Source organism: Chelonoidis abingdonii, chromosome 11, assembly GCF_003597395.2.
Source record: "Chelonoidis abingdonii isolate Lonesome George chromosome 11, CheloAbing_2.0, whole genome shotgun sequence".
NCBI lineage: Eukaryota > Metazoa > Chordata > Testudines > Testudinidae > Chelonoidis > Chelonoidis abingdonii.
The window spans coordinates 52,277,795-52,297,389 of record NC_133779.1 but is presented as its reverse complement, the minus strand read 5'-3'; the positions used below and the strand labels follow the sequence as shown (position 1 = coordinate 52,297,389).

At 57.6% G+C, this 19,595-nt stretch overlaps 1 protein-coding gene and 1 long non-coding RNA gene across 3 annotated transcripts; one reads left to right on the top strand and one right to left on the bottom strand.

Moving 5' to 3' along the window:
• Positions 1–592: 592 nt before the first annotated feature.
• TMOD4 (tropomodulin 4) lies at positions 593–19,595 on the bottom strand. 2 transcript variants are annotated; one of them, XM_032781254.2, is made up of 10 exons: positions 19,378–19,595; positions 15,334–15,509; positions 14,739–14,895; positions 10,883–11,005; positions 8,727–8,816; positions 8,136–8,266; positions 5,122–5,229; positions 3,529–3,672; positions 1,610–1,754; positions 593–876 (listed from the first exon to the last, which is right to left on the bottom strand). In XM_032781254.2, the coding sequence occupies exons 2-10, from the start codon at positions 15,454–15,456 to the stop codon at positions 854–856; spliced, it is 1,044 nt and encodes a 347-aa protein (XP_032637145.1). In that variant the 5' UTR covers positions 15,457–15,509; positions 19,378–19,595; the 3' UTR covers positions 593–853. The 2 variants fall into 2 exon arrangements, with proteins under 2 accessions (XP_032637145.1, XP_032637144.1); XM_032781253.2 differs by having other exon boundaries at positions 19,447–19,595.
• Positions 6,578–8,113, top strand: LOC142047533 (uncharacterized). Its single transcript, XR_012656853.1, has 3 exons — positions 6,578–6,830; positions 7,053–7,874; positions 7,917–8,113. It is a non-coding gene; the product is annotated as an uncharacterized LOC142047533 (long non-coding RNA).

Sequence of the window (19,595 nt, the reverse complement as noted above, 5' to 3'; positions counted from 1 at the left end):
GGAAAAGGGAGGGGGGGGGTCAGGTTAGTGGCACATTCAAGGCAGAGCCCACCGGGGGTAGGGCCCCACCACTAGCACCACAGGGTCTCGGCCTTGTTCCAGTTGGGGTGAGCTTGGTAAGTCCCTTCCCCGCTCTGCACCTCAGTTTCCCCTCCCACCCCTTGGCTAGTTCCAGGGTGAGCACCTTGGGGTGGGGTCCCGAGCTCCCGGGCAGCCTCCAGGCACCACTGTAAGGAATGTAACAGCTGGAGGCTGTAGGGGAGAGAGGGGAGTGGGGCAGAGGGTTGAGGGGGAGACTCCAGGAGCAAAGGAGGGAAGTGCAGGCAGTGGGGACGAATCCAGGAGCAGGGTGCCCCTCTCCGGAGTAAGGAGCTGGGAGACTAGTGGGCAAATGGACTGATCTGCAGCTTGGTGAGCTCAGCTCTGCTGGCCCCACGGGACACGGGGTGGCCCTGCTGCAGCCTGGGGTGCGGAGGGAAGGACTTGCCCTTTCTCTGATGCAGCTGGGACTGGCCCCTGGGAGGAGGAGGCTCCCGGCCCTACGGCGTCTGGTCCCCACCCCTCACCCCAGTGCCCGAGCCTGGGCCGTCTGTCCGCATGGTGAGCTCTTTATTTACAGTGAGAACCAAAATACTTGCTTCAATTATCTTCCTAGGAACGAGTAACCTGAGCTGGGGACTCCGAGTGCTAGATGGGGCGGGAGAGGGGCGGAGGGCCGACAGCTGAGCGCCGGCTCCAGGAAACCTACAAAAAGAACAAAAAGCTCCACTTCGCTTTGCGCTGGAGGCAGAGCCCTGGCCACGGGGCACCATGGCTTCGAGGCATGGAGGCTGGCTTGCGGCGGCACCTGGCATTATGTCCTCCTCTTCTTGCGACCTGTGGGGCAGACACAGCAAGGGGGTCGATGGGCAGAGCTGAGCCTAGAGGCCCCCACCCCACCCTCTGTAAATCAGCTAGTGCCAGCCTCCCTGAACCTTCTCCCCACGCCCCAGATCTGCTCCGGCCCATCCCGGAAACGAGCAGGAAGAAAATGCCACTGGGCGGTTTCGGACAGGAAGTGAAGAGGCTGACATCCATCAGGAATGGGTGGCCCCCGTGGTATGGTCCGTGGGGGTGTTACCACTCCTGAGGTCTTAATCCCCCTGTCCTGGGTGAAGTCCAGGGCCCGCTCTCTGATTCTGACCTCTCACACCCCCACTGCAGGTTCAGCCAGCTGGAGGAGCCTTCACTTCCTGTCCTAACCAGCAGCACATGGAATGACATCAGGGGCAGGGAATTGAACCATAACCCTCCACATCCAAATGCACAGGTCTGGGCTGCTTAAGCGAAAGAACCGGCACCATTAGCGCCACCCTCAGACCAGCTCTGTCTGATCTAGCTGCTAGAGGGGAGCAGCATCGTACAGTCAACCAGGCACTCCACCCCAGAGCAGAGCACACCAGACCTCAGGCCGTCCGCCGAGCCGCATCAATGGGGGTAAATCTGGGGCGAAGGGACCTATTGTAAATCCAAGGGGGCTCAGGTTCACAGAGCCGCTGCAGTGGGGCCAGGGAGGGGGGTCAAGCAGTCGGTCTATCCCCTCCCCACCCTTCTCCGGCCTGCTACTTACGGAGCTCGTTGTTCTTGCTGATGGCAATGGAGGCTCTGGCCCTTGGTCCCTGCTGCGTGAAGTGGTACCCGAAGCGGATGATGGAGGGGCACTTCTCCAGCATGGCGGCCATCTCCATCTCCACCGAGTCCCCCAGCCGCTGAGACTGTGGGGAGAGGAACAGCAGCTTCGATGGGTACCACCGCCCGGCTGAGCTTAGCCCCAGAGGCGGGGAGCTCTGCTCCCACTTTCTCCCAGGCTGCCCACTGGCCTCCCCTCCAGCCCAGCCCCACATGGGCTGTACCAGCCCTGGCGTGGGCCAGGGAACCTGACTGCAGCCCTGGGTAGCCTTGGAAACAATCCCCCCACCCATAGCCCCCAGGGTCCAGCCAACCCTTGGTCTTTCTGCAGAGACTGCTGGACTTATCTCACACCAGCTGCTGGGGGGTGGCTACAAAGCAGAGCCGGCCTCAAGGGTGAGAGGCCTCGTGTCCTGTTACTCACCCCTGGGAAACTGGGGATTGTTGTGCATGGACACCGGCCTCCAGGAAACCTTGTCAGGAAAGTGGAGGCTGCATTTCAGGCACAGGTGGTGCTTAGGGTCCCGCCGGGTGTCCAGGCCTCCAGGGCACGTCCCAGCCTTGGCACCTGTGCTAGCCCAGGACCCAGGCCTGGACTGGTTCCCTGGTCTCTCACAGAGGAGGCCCGAGGATGGTAGCTTGGAGCAAAAGGATCAAGCCATTGTTTCTCTCCCTGTGTGTGCAGGGAAGGCTGAGCGGTCGTCAGGCCAGGTCCGCTGCCCATGGGGTTCAGAGCCAGGAGCAGCTTTGGGCAGGGCAGGGCAGCGCTCATGTGGCTGCATGATGCCGGGGCAGGCGAGTCGAGCAGAACATCCGTCCATCCTCCCGAGCTCCCTGCCGCTGGGATCTAACGGGGTCGGGGTTCTCCAGGGCCTGCGGCCCAGCGTGGGGCCCACCCCAGGCCCGACAGCTCTGGGCAGATGGCGGGTTGGTCCCAATTGCATCCTCCACTGATCTCTCGCTCTGGATGCAGATACTCAGCCCAAGCATCTGGCTGTCCTGAGTAACTGAGGCCTATTGGAGTCACCCAGAGCCTTTCCATTCACTTCATGGGGCCTCTCCTTACCCCACCCACAGCCCATGGTTGCAAGGCGCTGCGCCCCTCTGCTCCATGTACCCACGGGGTGCAGTGCGAGCTCTGCCCCTCCCCGGATCAGGCCCTCAGTTAGCAACGTGCAGCCAGCAGAGATCATCGTTAATAATTAACCTCCGTCTACAAATGTGACCCCTCGTAACCCCCCAAAAGGTAAGGGAGTGTTATAACAATGTCTGGCCCTTGGCTAGGGAAGGTGGGTAATGCCCCTTACAAACCCAGGTTGCATTATGCCTGTTTTACCTGGGGGAAACGGAGGCACAGAATGGCCAGCTTCCTTGTCACAGGGTGACTGGATCCTTTAAGGAGAAATGGGGCCAGCCCTGCGTGTGTCATAATTAGCAGCCTCCTAGCCTGAGAGAGCAGGACTAACTAAACACCTGGACCTCATCAAAACTCCGGTGAAGAGAAACTGAGGCAGGGATGCTGCAGAGCCATCCCAGGCCACAAGGGGCCACTCAGAGGTACCCACCCTGTCACACTTCTATTAGACTCAATTGCCAAATTCCCGCTCACATCAGTGGGTCCAGGATTTGAAACCCCATGTGCCCACAGAAGCTGAGCTGGGATTAATACTGAGGGGTTCCCAGCACATAGGTCTGTATCCCAGCCACCGATGACATCCAATGTCCGTTCGCCTCACCTCTCGCTTCCCGCCCACTCGTCAGATGATGCCTGGACTCGATTGCCCTTCCGGTGCTACGCCCCCACCCGGCCGCGTATCGCACCCTGCCCCGGTGTTCCCTAGCGGCTGGGCACAGCCATACCTGGTTGTCCACCTTGAGCTCAACCAGCGAGGTATTTTGCTGCATCCCCTTGATGATGGCCATCATCCCAGCACTGGTGATGAAATTGGACTCGATGTTGAGGCTCTGAAGAGTCTTGTTCTCCTTCAGCATCTCCGCCACGGCCTGTGGGAGTCCCAGACCAGAGTCAGTCGCATCGACCTCTCACAGCCTGCAAGCAGGGTTTGCTGTGGTGACATCCTCCCCACGTGGCCCCCCGCACAGAACACGAAGCTAAAAGGTCGCTGGCCCCCACATCAAGGCCTCCAAGGTAGACACCACCCTCAGGCGGATGGATGGAAGTCAAGGCTGGTAGTTACCAGGGTCGCTGATGAGCGACATGAGACACAGCTGCCCTCCCAGCTCTCACTAGCTAAGGGACCGCGCGTGTACACGCAGCTCCAGCCAAGCCAGGTTTGCGGCATGGTCCCGGAGCCCCAGGCTGAGATTGCGGAAGTGGGGTTCAGTTCTGAGCTAAAAGTCTACCCAGGGCCTGTCAGCACAGCCGCCACTGTGACCATTTGGCCTGACCGGCTTCACACAGGCCAGAGAACCTCCCCAAAACAAGGCCTTGAGAGATCTGTGAGAGAAACAACACCTGCCTTGAAATCCACTGAGACCCTTGGGAAATTGTTCCAAACCATTAATTACCCTCACCTGCAAACCAGAGGCCTTGGAATAACCCACAGTAATAACAACCCCCAGCTTTTCTCTATTGCGCTGCATCCACGGATCTCAAAGCGCTCCCCAAAGGGAGGCAAGCATCAACACCCTCATTTGACAGATGGGGAAACTGAGTCACAAGGCAGCGAAGTGACATGGCCAAGGTCACCCAGTGGCAACAGAACCCCGACTCCAAGGCCAGGGCCCTATGCACTGGACCACACTGGGATCGCTAGTGGTAGCTAATGGTAACTGCTCCTCAGTTGTAGCTTGAATTCTAGTCTGGATCTTACACCGGGGCTCCCTCCAGAGAGTGCATTAAGCGTCGTGCCTCACACCTGTCCCGAGTGTTCTTTGCTTGACAAGCTGAGGGGCTGTGACTGAAGACCCCTTTCAGCAGAGCACTGAAGCCCAAGCGTAAGCCCCCACTGCTTGTGTCTACGCTGTAACAGGGAGGCGACGTACCTGAGATCTAGCTAGATCAAAACCAGTGCAAGTCAAAACAGCAGGAAAGCTGCATGGGCTAGACCTGGCCACCCAGGCCCCTGGGGATGTGCCCAAGCAGCAAGCCCCTGCCCCCACCTGGGTTGCTGGAGTGTCACCGCTATGTTACTCAAGCTCGCTAGATCAACCAGCTGGGGCACGTCTACACATGCTGAAGTCACACCTCCAGACTGCAGTATAGACATACCTACTGAGCTCAACCGGACCTACGCCAGTGCTTGGCTGAATCCAGCTGGGGCTTAGGTCTCCAGCCAGGGAAAATTCTCCCCCTCGGGGAAGCTGTTTCCCTCTGGAAGAGTCAGACTCCCCGGCGATTCCGGTGCCAGCTACAGCTTGTCAAAGCTTTGGGGGGACCAGCAAATGGAGATGCTCCAAGCGGCTCCGTCTGTCGGGAGCTGCAGGGCTTACCTTGGCCACGGGGTCGTTGCTCCGAGTCGCCACCAAGCTCAGCTTCTTCACGTGGGTGTTGGTTTTCATGGCTTCGCAGATTTCCTTCAGCTTTGGGATGGGAATGTCCTGCAGGAGGAGAGAGTGAAAAAACGGGAGCCTTCACGGGTTTGTCCCACATCACAACGGAGGGATGGACAGAGGGATGAGGTAGATGGGTGGGTTGATGGGATGGGGGACAGAGGGATGAGGTAGATGGGTGGGCGGATGGAGGGAGGGATAGGGTGGGATGGATAAGGTAGAGAGATGGATCAATGGGCTGGATGGATGAGGGGATGGAGGAATAGATGGATGGATGGATCAAAGGGGTAGACAGATGATGAAGTAGATGGATGAATCCAAGGGTGTGACGCTGTATGGAATCTGGGGGACACTTTAGGATATTAGGACTATCAGTATTGTAAAATCGTAACGAGTTATGCCAGATATGTTTGGATCACCCTTGTATTATGAGTTATAGCTATGTAGGTATGTCTGTATTTCAAACTTGTGCTATGCTTCCTCCGGGTGACACCCCCAGACAGTCTGGCATCAGCACTGGCTAGCCTGCTTGATGGCCCATTAAGAACCATGAGCTATACAAGTGACCCACTGAGAGAAGGCAGAGGATGCACCTTATCACTCAGCAAGGCATTCAGGGGCAGGCTCATGGACAGAAAAGGCTTCCAAGCCCTGTGTTGGGCAGCTTGTGTTGGACACGAAGGAAGCACAGGCCACATGGCAAAAGACTATAAAAGGCAGCTGCATCTTCTTCGTTTTGTCTTCAGTCCTGCTTCTCACCTCTGGAGGAACCTTTCTACAAAGGAAGCTCTGACAATGGACTGAATGACCCATCCAAGCAGAGGGACTTTCAAGCCAGCAAACTCACCAATACTGCTAGGACCGATATATCAGGGGTTCTCAAGCTGGGTGTCACGAGGTTATTTCGGGGGTGGGGAGGGTCACGAGCTGTCAGCCTCACTCCAAACCCCGCTTTGCCTCCAGCATTTATAATGGTGTTAAATATATTTTAAAATGTTTTTAATTTGGGGGGGTCGCACTCAGAGGCTTGCTGTGTGAAAGGGGTCACCAGTTTGAGAACTACCGTGATAAGTGGACTTTGAAGTCTTTGTATGTATGTGACTGTTTGACCATTTAACAGCTCTCTTCTTGTTCTTTCTTTTTCTTTATAATAAACCTTTAGTGTTAGATACTAAAGGCCTGGCTGGCAGCGTGGTGTTTTGGGTAAGACCCAAACCTCTACTGACCTGGTAACGTGGCTGACCCTTTGGGCTCAGAAGAACATTTTCTATAGGTGAGCAGAGGTTTTAAATAACTTCTTCCTGTGCTGGACCCAGGGACTGGCTGGGAGTCAGAGAACGGAATGTAGTGAAGGGGGCTGGGTGATTTCTTTTCTTGCTTCTTGATAATCGGTGGGGGGGGATCCAAAGCACAGTCTGTGACTGGTTGGGCAGTTTAACTTCAGTATTACCCCCGAGTCTTGGGAGTATCTGCTCTGCCTTTTGCAGCCTGCCCTGACCTTGGCATTTCCAGTGAGGGCGGCCCCGGGCACCCTGGGTCACAAAGGGGTAGATAGGTAATGGAGTAGATGGGTGGATCAAAGTAGTAAACACGTAGATAGATGTAGATGGATCGAGGAATGGATGGAAGGAAGGGCTAAACAGATGGAGGTAAATGGATATCGAGTGAGTGGATCGAAGGGGTAGATAGATGGAGGGACGGTGCATATCAGTGTGGGATCGGGAAGTGGTAGCATAGAGGAGGGCGTGTGGATTATCAGGGGTGGATGAAGGGGAGATAGATGGAGGAAGGTGGATATCGGTGTGGGATGGAATGGGGTAGATAGATGGAGGCAGTCGTATCGGTGGGTGATCGAAGGGTGGATAGATGAGGAGGTTGGATATCGGGTGGGTGGATCGAAGGGGTAGATAGGTGGAGGGAGGTGGATATCGGGTGGGTGGATGGAAGGGGTAGATAGGTGGAGGGAGGTGGATATCGGGTGGATGGATGGAAGGGGTAGATAGATGGAGGGAGGTGGATATCGGGTGGGTGGATCGAAGGGGTAGATAGGTGGAGGGAGGTGGATATCGGGTGGGTGGATGGAAGGGGTAGATAGGTGGAGGGAGGTGGATATCGGGTGGATGGATGGAAGGGGTAGATAGATGGAGGGAGGTGGATATCGGGTGGGTGGATCGAAGGGGTAAATAGATGGAGGGAGGTGGATATCGGGTGGGTGGATGGAAGGGGTAGATAGGTGGAGGGAGGTGGATATCGGGTGGGTGGATGGAAGGGGTAGATGGAGGGAGGTGGATATCAGGTGGGTGGATCGAAGGGGTAGATAGATGGAGGGATGTGGATATCGGGTGGGTGGATCGAAGGGGTAGATAGATGGAGGGAGGTGGATATCAGGTGGGTGGATCGAAGGGGTAGATAGATGGAGGGAGGTGGAAATCGGGTGGGTGGATTGATGGGGTAGATAGATGGAGGGAGGTGGATATGGGGTGGGTGGATGGAAGGGGTAGATAGATGGAGGGAGGTGGATATCGGGGTAGATTGAAGGGGTAGATAGATGGAGGGAGGTGGATATCGGGGTAGATTGAAGGGATAGATAGATGGAGGGAGGTGGATATCAGGTGGGTGGATCAAAGGGGTAGCTAGATGGAGGGAGGCGGATATCGGGTGGGTGGATGGAAGGGGTAGATAGATGGAAGGAGGTGGATATTGGGTGGGTGGATGGAAGGGGTAGATGGAGGGAGGTGGATATCAGGGGTGGATCGAAGGGGTAGATAGATGGACCGAAGTGGATATCTATTCCCCGAGGGGCTGAGGTCCTGACCCCAATGAATCAATGGCCCCACTATGATTGACATTAGTGGGACCAGTATTTCATCCAAGTACTTTGCCCAGTCAGATGCCCCCACGGCTCAGGGCTCCCACCCTCTCCCATGCCCCTGGCTGCCCTGAGGGAAGCTCACCTTGATATTATTCAGGTTAACCTCCTCCAGGTCCTTGTCGTTGCTCTGGATTTTTTTCAGGGTCTCCTCCACGTTGGTGGGGTTCGGCGGCTCGTCTGGGACGGCTTTGTACCTGTCCGGCTTTACCACGCCTGGTGGGAAACACACGCACACCACCAGGTCAGCAGGGGGAGATTCGCCCACCTGATCCTCTCCCGCTCCACTGGGCCCGAACCTCAGCTGGCATCACCCGGCCTCGGAGCCAGAGCAACGCCGCCGATCAGCCGAAGATGCTTTGCTGTGGCTACTCCTGATTTACACCAGGGTAAATGCTGGGAGAATTTGGCCCCCTCTGTTTCCTGACATCTCCTGCCCTGCGTTACTCATAACGATCCAAACAAGAGGAATTTATAAACCCCATTTCATTCTCAGCCCAGATCTGCTGGTTTCACAACTGGTTTCTGAGAGCGGGTTCACAGCCCCGCAGGGGGAACAGTCCAGACCTAGGGACCCAGGGCTTGTGCTCTCTCACAGACTAAGTGGAGTCAGCTGGTGCGTGGGATGAGCGTAAACCCCGCCCTGCCGCCCCGCAGGCCGGTGGAGCTCACTCACTGTTGATGCCTTCGGTGCTGGTGATGTTGCCGCTGCAGCGGGCTTCGTAGTACTGCTTGTTGCTCATCAGGGTGTACATCCCCAGAATGGCTGTTGGGGAGGGAACGGCAAACAGCGAGAGTCTGAGCTGCAGAGGTAGGGGATGGGAGTCACTGCAGCTCTCTGCTTTCCTGGGCTCACCCTGCACCTGCCTGGCAGAAGGCAACTGCCCAGGTTCACTAAGCTGCAGTAAAGTGAGTCGGAGTGTTGCTGTTTGCTGTTAAACAGTTACCACCTTGCACCCCAGAAGTGGCTGCATCTCAGCACAGGGGAAGGGATGATCCCTGTACGAGCAGCTTCCACATTCCACGCCAGAAGCTGCTGTGTCTCACCCACTAAGAGAGTGCCCCCTCTCTAAAATCTTCCACCCCAGAGATGGCAGTATGCACATAGTGGGTGACAATGCCTTTTATAAAAAGCTGCCAGGTTCCACCCCAGAGGTAGCAGCATGTCAGTGGGTGGGCAAGCAATTCCTGTACACACAGGGCTCCCAAGGTGCCCCATGACCCTGGGGATTGACGGCACTTCTCTATCACTGTGGCAGGCCACGGAGCAGCCTTGCGGCCACGCTCACAACCCAATCGCGGCTGGCTGCAGGAGGCCATAGGAAAAGCCCCTAAATGTAATCTCTCACCACATGCCCCATGTATTTTTATTTGCCTAGCATCTCCCCAGCGGGTGTAAGCGGATAGCCCTGGAGCCTGCCTTTCTTGTTTTAGCCACCCGCTGGCTCCTGGCCAGCTCGCTCGCTGCTGAGCTCTGGGAATCAGAGCTCATCGTGGCTTGTATGGGCAGGAGCAGTAACATCCCAGAGGCGGCATGGGGGCAGGGAACCAAAGCTGGGTCCCAGAGCTAGAGCAGGTCGAGCTTTGTGCTGCTGAGCCTGGGTCTCGCTTTACCCCCTGGTCCCTCTGCGCCCTCCCATCCCCACCCGGGGAGCTAAGAGGGCTGCCATGTATCAGTGCCAGGCTACGAGCCAGCCCGAATGTACTAGGAGCTGCAGTATAGGGCATATGCCCTATACTGAAAGAAGGCAGGAGCACAAACACCCAGGAGTATATGCACAGGCCAGGCTACACGTGCACATGTGCCCACACCTACGTGGAGTCACAAAGGTGCATGTATTCGTACAGGGGCATACAACCATGCAGACACACGGGTATATATACGCACATCTGCACTGGGAAAGGCATTCACACAACGCATGGACTCATACGGGGGCACACAAACACGGGTCTATCCACACACGCATGCATACACTCACACACGTGCATTCACACAGGGACGTGCATACAACAGGCACAAACCCACCTCTGCCTGCACGCACACGGCAGCGTGGTTTGTCCAGGTATGCCAGGCTCCCCTGGCATGCTCGGTCTGCACAAGACTGCCCCGTCTGGACAGGCATTTTCACACACCGCAGACCCCAAACTGCAACACATTCCCCTGCCACTAGCCCCCCTTCAGTTACATGACGCACTCGCTAATTACAGGAGCTCTGAGGGGTCAAGGTGGCAAGATGCCCATTGATGTCAGCGGAGGCTGTGCCCATGGGCCTGTCATTTGCTCCCCCTGACCAATCCCATACCCTGCATCCCCACAGGGATGTTTTAGGGCAGTTGTCCCCAGCTCTAAGCCCTGGTACCCACCCCAGCTCCCCAGGATGACATCCAGGCCCCTTGTGGGGTAGGCGGATACCTGTTCCCTGCTCTCAGCGTCTCTCACCCCCTCAAGTGGTCACACATGGCAGATGATAAGCCTGCTACAGCCTTGGCCAACAGCCTCACCTTTCAGCTCCTGCCGCAGAGCTGGGGCTTCATGCTCCAGAGGTCTCTGGGCCGTGGGGATTAAACCTATAACCCAACCTGGGAGGCTCAGCATCTCACTAGCTCCATCTGAATTCCCGCCCAGTGCCAGAACCCAGCCAACGTTAGCTCAACCCCAGTCACAACACACCCACCCTGGAAATGCCAGCTGCCCAGCTGCAGCGACATCAAGCCAGAGCCAGGGCCCTGGGCATTCACCACTAGCACACAGGCAGGGCACTCCTGCCTCTCGCACCACCATGGCCCCAAAGCAGACAGGGTTTGCTGCCCTGGGGGCCCCAAGCCCTTCACCTGCAATGTCGCACATCTCTGCTTCGGTGGCGTTGGCCAGGGCTTCCTCCAACTCAGGTTCCAGAGTGATCTGCTCCTCCTTGGGGATCTCCCGCTGGGGGTTCTTTGGGATAAAGGGTTTCCCTGCAGAGAGACAGACTGGGGTTAGCTTCTGGGCTGTAGAGCAGTGAAGGTTAGAACCGAAACATAGCGGTGTATGCGCTCAACTGCCCTCTCCCGCATGGAATCAGGCATGTGTGTCATATGCCCTATACTGCCAGCAACCAGTGGAGATTCTCCTGTCGCTCATGTGGCAGGAGCCTGGACTTTTGGAGTAGGAAGATGTGGGTTCTATTCCCCCTGCCTCCACAAGGTTATAAGTAGCAGCCTGTTGATGCCAGGTAGCCATCGACTGGTGATGGCATCTTTGATTCCCACAGTGCCTTCTGCCCTGGAATGCCTGCTTCCCCCAGCACCAGAGCAGGAATTGCAGTCCCAGATCAGATGGGTGGTACACAAATGCAGCCACCTCTGAGGCAGAACACTGTAGCTGTTTAACAGCCACATGAGGTCATGACAGGAAGCAAAGGAGAATCCAGCTGAAAGGCCGGGGCAGCGCTGAGTGACAGAATGTAGGAGTGTGGCTGATCTTTTTGACAGCCCCGCAGGGAGTTCTGGCCTCGGCTCTGTAAAATTCCTGTGACTCATTCTCTCCAGCCCCTTCACGGCCTGGAGCACATGCCAGCCCCCCGGGCTAGAGCTGATCAGGATATGTATCACAGAGTCCCAGCCCCACTACACACACATGGGAAGGTGAGGGCCCCTGCCCCAAGGAGCTGACAGTCTAAGTCGAGAGACAACACGTGCAGAAAGACAGATAGGGGAGCACCAGGGGCCAGATGGTCCTGATCAGTGCGGAGGTGGAGAGAAGGGAGCACCCTGGATTGAACCCGGGAGGGCTGGGATGGGTGCCGGCAGCGGCGTGAGATCTCACATCAGTTGGATCAGATACACCGCTCTCGATGCTGCCTTCCCATGGAATAGCCTTGGGCCTCACCCGCAAAGAGCTCAGTGGCCCAGCAGCTCTGGAAGACCCAAAATCTGAGGACCATGGTTGCCATGTCCTCAGGCCCAGGGGAGCTTTCTACCACGTGTGCAGCAGATAGGGCTTCCTCAGGGGCTGGTCCCAGACTGGGGCATGAACTCCCCCAGGACTGGATCTTCCCAGCCTTCCACCCCTCCCACCTCCTGGTCTGCTTCTCTGCCTGGCTCTTCTCCAACACCACCAAAACACCCCCCGGCGAGAGAACAAGCCACACATGGCAGGGGTCAGTCACCCGGCTTAGTGCATGCCTGGAAGGTGCCCACGGGCCACAGTCACAGGGTGGGATAGACTAGGAGGTCCTGCACTGGACCGGGGCCAGAGGAAGCTTGGGGGAGATGGAGCAGAGCAAAGTGCTTTTCTGATGTGACCAACCAGCCTGGAAGTGCCCCGGGGCTCTTAGCCTGAGGGGAAACCAGCCACTGTCAGACACCTGATTTTCAGGATGCTGCAGCAGCAACGGCTTCAGGCACCATCTGCCCAGTTGAGGCACTAGGGGCAGTGTCACCCTGGCCTGGGTTTCATTTCACAGGTGCATTGTGGCGGGCCCATCTCCCGGAGCACAATGTTCTGATGCCGCACGGCCCTGCCAGCACCTGCTTGTGATCATGCTCTGGAGGGGGAAGTGGAGAGTTCATGGGCCATCAGATGGCCAGGGGCTATGGTCAGGATATGTGGTACCCATGTACTGAGGCCGATCCCAGTCACTCTGCACCTGCACTTGGAGCAGGATTGGGGTGTTGGGTGGCTCAGTCGCCTTTGCTCTCCCTGGATTCTGGGTTGGTGCAGGGCCCTGCCTGGCACCCAGGGTAAGGTGGAATGGCCCGGGGTCCCAGTGGGCCCTGGGGAGAAAAGAAGAGGCACAATGCAGCATGGCCACACACCCGCCCCACCCTGTATGGACCCTGGGGAGCTGAGAATAGCCGCTGCTACAGCCACACCCCCGATCCACCCCCCGCAGTGGGGGTGGAAGCAAGGTGGGCACAGGGCCCTCATGCCAGCTGCACACTGGCTGGGGAGGCTTCGGCACAGGCAGGATTTTCAGGGGCATTGTTTCCAACCACACCCAGGCCGGAGCAGCACAGAGGGGCGCGAATACACCAGAACCAGGCCTGCTGCCTCCACCTGAGTCATGGGGGTTGCATGGTGAGCGGCTCCTGTCCTGCCAGCCGAGCGAGGCGGGAGGATCCCATCCCCACGGGCTGCCGTCGCAGAGCCCTGCTTCCCAGACACCCCCCAGCTCAGCCTTACACTCCCGGCATCTCTCACGGACTCTGTCTCTGCCCCAGGGCCCTGCCTTGTTGGTCCAGGGCCCCACGCTCCCAGGAACCCGGGCGGATCTTCTAGCACCACAATCTCTGTGGGGTCGAGGGGACTTTCGGTATAATTTTTCCAATGTGGCAGAAGACATCCCCTGATTGGCAGCCCCGGGCATTCACAGGATGGGCACAGCCTGGGCTCAGCTTTCTCCTATGCTACCCCCCGTGGGAACCCCTCTGGGGCCAGAGAGCAGCACAGCGTCCATGGCCCATTCCCTCCTGGGCCTCCCTGGTGAGTCTCCCAGGTGTGTGGACCCCAGGCCCGCGGATGGGGCAGGGGAATCACTTCCAGCCCTGGCCGCCCTTTGAGCCAAAATGGAAGCTGGTTGCCGCAGGAGGCCGTTGGGCTGGGGCCGTGGTGATGCCAGGGAATGGACCCTGAGGTGCGCAGCACTGTGGGTGGTGGCTCAGGGGGAGGAGCCTCACAGGAGGGGTCCCCAATCAGAGAATAGAGCATTGGCCCTTTAGGGTAGCATCCAGAGACCCCAGCTGAGATTGGGGCCCTGCACAGACGCTCCCTGCCCCGAAGATCCCAGTCTCAATAGACCAGACAGACTTGAGAGACAAGGGAAACTGAGGCACTGAGAAGGGAAGGGACTTGCCCAAGATCCCCCAGTAGGTCAGTGGGAATAGGACCAAGGTATCCTGAGGCCCAGCCTGGTGCCCGCTAGCCCTTGCTGCCTCCACAGAACCTCAGCAGCTCTGCCCTTGCCCCTGTCCCAAGGTGCTGGCCCCACCAGTCGCTGCTGGCTCCCCAGGGTTACGGGGAGAGGAATGACCAGGCCAAGGTGTGGGTTCCAGGGCCAGGAGCTGCTGTGCCTGGGCTGGTGGGACCCCAGCTTGGATCAGACGGGACAGCCGAGCTGCTCACCAAGATATTTTGGAGCAGCTGCAGCTCCTGGGCTGAGCTACGTAGAATCCCTTCCGTCCTGACCCTGCAGCCCAGCATTTGGGCAGACACTCGGCCAGCGGCACCCAGGGACGGCCCTACCCACCCCCCAAAGACCAAGGCAGTGCCCCCAGTAGGCTCTGGGCCATTCCCCCTGGCCTGGTCTGCCTGACCCACCACGGCTTGGCCACCCAGAGACACAGGACGGGGTGTGTCCCCAGGTGCTGCCCCTGCTCTGGTGCTGCACCTGCCCTCCCCCGGCACTGTCCCTGCATGGGGGCTGGGTACCCCCTAGCATGGCCTCCAAGGGGAATGAACCCCCACAGCTTCCAAGGGCACGTACCCCCCCTCAGGCCTAGCCCTGCCCCAGGGTTGGGGTGCACGTATCCTCTGGCACTGACCCCATGTCATGGCCAGGGACCTCCTGGCAGCTTGGGCCGGGAGCCCGTCTCCCCCAGTCAGGGGGGGCGATTAGGCAAGTGCAGGAGACTGTACCATTTGTGCCAGTGCTGGGTCAGACTGAGCCAAGCCCCTGGGCACACCCCCGCACACACGCTGCCGTGGTACCTCTCTTCTCGCCGGTGAATGGCACCAGGTCCTCACGCTCCTTCACCTCCAGCGCCTGCTTCTCCAGGTGCTGCATGAGGGCGTCCCGGTCCAGCGGCCCCGTCGGGGTCTTCTTGGTCTGGTCTCGCTGGCGCAGCCCAGCTGGGAGCATCAAGTTCTGGAAAAGTGAAGCAGGAAGGGGTCACTGACGGCACAAACTCCCCATAGAGATTACATGCCCCCTGCCCCTGAGGAGGGGCACAAAGCCCTTTGCAAATGGCAATGAATGAAGCCTGGTGCCTATGCCCCATGTTACAGTGGGGAAACTGAGGCACACACCAGGGGAGTGGTTTATTCAGGGAGCTAGTGCCAGAGCTGGGAATAGAACCCAGAAGTCCTGGCTCCCAGCCCCCTGCTCTAACCACTGAACTGCACTCCCCTCCCACCCACACTGGTCTGAGCTCCAAAGAGCTTTATGACCGTCATGGCTATAAGTGAGGGTCAGGGGTTGGATGGGGACGAGATTGAGGCTTCGAAGCCTGGAGTGCAGAGGTCAGCAACTGCCCCCAAGCCACAGTGTCACCCCCTTCCTATGCCAGCCTGGGGGCAGCCTCACCTCGGGATCCATCTCCTGCAGCTCTAGGTCGAGCTGGTCCAGCTCCTCGGGGGAAAGTTCCCTCAGGAGCTTCTCCTCGTCAATGTCCCGGTACTTCTCCAGCTCCATCCGGTAGGACGTCATGGTTCAGCGGCGTCGGAGGGAACCCCTCCTCAACAACCGAGCAGAGACTTAGCCTGGGTGGGGACACAAACAGATGTGGGCTCTCCCTGCAGTGGGGTATTCATAAGGTTCACTCATGGGACCCCCTGCTGCCACAAAAGACCTCTGGGTCACTGCCGAGGGACAGGACTGACACTGACCTCTGGAACTGCCTGCTACAAGATATCAGTGAGATCAGCCCATGGGACTCCCTGATGTGGGATATTAGCAAGGTTAGCCCATGGAACTCCCTGCTACCAGGTATTGGTGAGGTTTGTCTGGGTAATTCCCTGCCACTCGATATTAGTGAGATTAGCCCATGGGACTCCCTGCCACTGAATGTTAGTGAGACTGGACAGTGCAACTCTCTGTCATTGGATATTAATCAGGTTAGCCCACAGGACTGCCTGCCACTGGATATTAATGAGATTGCTCCATGGAACTCCCAGCTACTGGATGCTTATTAGGTTAGCCTGTGGGACTCCTTGACATGGATATTAGTGAGGTTAGCCTGTGGAACTCACTGCCAGTAGATATTATTGAATTCCCTGGCATCCTGGCAGTCTGAAGACACTGTAAGGTCCAGAGTAGCAGTGGGCAGGAATCCAGCAGCCAGGCCCAGCCAACCTCCTTCCCCTCCCGAGGGGATGGTGCATTAACTGCCCTCATCTCCCATCCCCTCCCCAAAGCCTCAGCACAAGGGCCCCGTGGCAGGAATGGTTAAATCAGCCCCTAATCCTGCCCCTCCCTGTCTCCAAACAGCTGCAGTAGCTCAGTCCTTATCAGAGAACCACAGTCCCACCCAAGGCCTGTCCCAGCCCCGCAGCCATCAGCACCGGCCGATAAGGGAACGAGTCTGAAGCAGATGCGCTGAGCAGGGTGGGAGGATGCAGAGGGTGCCCCTGGAGGGGACCAGAGAGTCCATTGGGTGCCATCAGTCCACGTTGGAAGGGAGGGCGATGGAGGTGGTGCTGGACTAAGGGTGACAAAGGGATGGCACCTGCCCTGAGATAAGGATGGAGCTGGAGAGGGAATGGACGCCCTGGGGACGGACGGACAGACGGGGCACAATGGGGATGGAGGGTGTCATGTTGGGGGTGGAGGAGGCACCAGGCGTGAGGGGAGTAGGCCAGGGATTGAAGGGGGTTGGGCACAGAAGGGGCACTGGGGGCAGAACCTAAAGGGCAGATGGAGGGGTGATACAGCCAGCGCCATCTGCCCTCCGACTGACCAACACTGCCAAGGCAGCTGCTCCAGGAATCTGCCAACCTGGCTGGACACAGGTCAGCCTGGCGCCCAGTGTCATGTCCCGTGATGCTCGTTCAGAGAGCGGTGCCAGCTGGCAGCTGTAGAACAGGTGGGACAGACGCCCCTCCCCGCTGGAGCAGGGTCTAAAACAGGGCAGAGAAACGGACCTTAAATAAAGTCACCGAGCAAAGTGCTACACGGTGCGGTGGGTTTTCCGAAGCTCTCTTGGGGCTCCCGCAGGGCTGATAAATTGGAGAGGGGTCAGAGAAGAGCTGAAGGAGGATTAAAGGATTCGAAAACCTGCTTTACAGCAAGAGACTCCAGGAGCTCAATCTATTTAGCTTAACCAAGAGAAGGAGAAGGTGAGTCTTGATCCCAGTCTGTGGGTACCTACATGGCGTGGGGAACAAGTATTGAATAATAGGCTCTTTACACGAGCAGAGAAAGGCCGAACATGATCCAATGGCTGACAGTTGAAGCTAGCCACATTCAGACAGGAAATAACTTGCACGTTTTTAACCAGGATAGTAATTAGCCACTGGAACAATTCCCCAAGGGTCATGGTGGATTCTCCATCAGACACCATTTTTTAATCAAGGCTGGATGTTTTTCTAACAGCTCTGCTCTAGGAATTCCTTTGGGGCAGGTGTCTGGCCTGTTACGGAGGTGGTCTACACTAGATGATCACCATGGTCCCTTCTGCCCTTGGAATCTAGGAATCTATGAACTCCGAGGGCAGACAGCCCCAGAGTTTCCTGCATCAGTACAATGGGAGGTGCTTGGAGATCCTCAGCTGGGAAGCATCTTAAAGAGTGGGCCTGAGGACCATTTACCCTCAGGCATCAGCACCGACTCCATGGGTGCTCTGGGGCTGGAGCACCCATAGGAAAAAAATAGTCAGTGTTGAGCACCCACCAGCAGCCCTGCGGATCAGCTCCTCCCCTGCCCAGCCTTCCCACCCACCAGTGGCCACACCAATCAGCTCCTCCCCCTCCCTGCCAGGGCCTGCCGCCCACCATGATCAGCTGTTCAGCAAGAGAAGGGAAGAGGTGAGATGGGAGATTTGGGGAAGGGGTGGAGTGAGGGCAGAGCCTGGGGTAGAGTGGGGGTCGAGCACCCTCTGGGAACTGGGGAAGTCGATCCCTCAGTCCTTGTACCCAGCTCTGGCAGTGTAAGGAGAGCGTCTACAGAACCGTCACCCACTTCAAGCCACGCGCGCTGCTGCCTGTTGCTTGTGCGCTCATTGGCACAGGGCCCAGCCCCCAGGGTGATGGGCACTCTGACTACATAAGCAAACAGGACCGGCCAGGGCACAGGGATAACGTTGAGTTAGAAGGGGCCACAGAGCCACAAGGAGGGATTCGGATCTCACACCCTAGTGTTCAGCGGTTACTCTCGATTTACCAGCATATGAGCCTTCAGAATCAAGCCTACGGCTGCTAAGGCCCGACGGAGTCGGTCTGATCGGTTAGTCTGAGCTCCTGTCTAACCCAGGCCAGAGCCAGCCGCCCAGGGGTAGCTGCCACAGAAGGAATTATTTATATTCGTCCCCGGGAGCATGTTAAAGCAGCAGCCAGACACCAGCTCCAGCCAAAAAAGCCTTTCTAACAGCCCCTGCAGCCACACTGCTCCTGACTCCACCTGACCTTGCTCCGCTGAGATCACAGAGGCCAGGTGCTCACGTGTAGCTGCAGCCGTACCAGGGTTAAGCTGGCTTCCAATTACAAAGCAAGGGCACGATGTCCTGGAAGGCTCTGGGAATCTGGCAATAGCCCTTTGGCCTTTCCCCAGGGCAAAACCTGACTGTCCTCTTGTTTTATTCCAAGCAGTTCAGTCCGCGGTTGCGCCACCGTGCACTGGAGACCAGCTCGGTTTCAGAAGCTGAGCAGGGGCAGGCTGGGTTGGGAAGCTGGATTGAAGGCCTCCACCCAGATCTGCAGGAAGCTGCGCTGGAGGATTCGATAGGTGGAGCTCTCCTTACGGGGTCAGCACGGGGCACTAGGGAGGGCTGCGTGGCAGGTGTAACACATACAAGCCCCTGTCACTAAAGATCCCCTAGTGCTGGTTATTCCCAAAATCCCAGCCAAGTTCCAGCCTGGGAATTGCAATGTTGCCTACCTAATATTCCTCCTGCAGTTACGGTACTCGGGCCCTCTCCTGAACGATTATAACAGCTGCTGCAGCCCTCCTCAGAGGTGGCCACATCTGAGCACTAGTCAAACCGACCTGTACAGGTCTGTAACATTTACACAGCACTCTGGGCTGCGGAGCACTGTAGGATCATCCATATCGTAGCCTGTCATGCTTTTTATATTCTTTTGGTGAGGGAAAAGCCGGCCTAGTAGCCAGAACCCATCCTCCATCAACATCGTGCATGGAGCCATGATAGGAGACAAAGCCGTTTACCCGAAGGGTCAAGTACAAGCAGCAGATGTCCCAGGCAGAGAAGGCCTCTCACTGCACAAGGGAAGGGTGCCTTCACCTACCTACAAGAGGAACACCTGTCCTACAGCCCAGAAAAGCAGGCACTGATCCCACATGGGCAGCCCGGCCTCTCCAACGCAAACTGGAGGTGAGAATCCAGAGTCTAACGAGCAATGGCCAAAGAGGGCAAGCCAGCCCCACATCCCTTCAGCGAGCCGCTTAGAATATTACCTTTGTGGTTAGATCAGCCTCATGCCCCATGGAGAAATCTACCGCCCGGGAGCAGGGCTTCCAGCTTACCTTCCCCCTGGCAGTCCAGGACGCTGCCTTTCCAGGCTGGGCGAAAGTAGGAGCAGCGCAGTGCTGAGGCAAGGGATACCGCCAGCGAAGTGTGTGAGATCAGCATTTTATTATTTTAGCTCCAGCTGGGCAAAGGGGAGGGTGGGGGA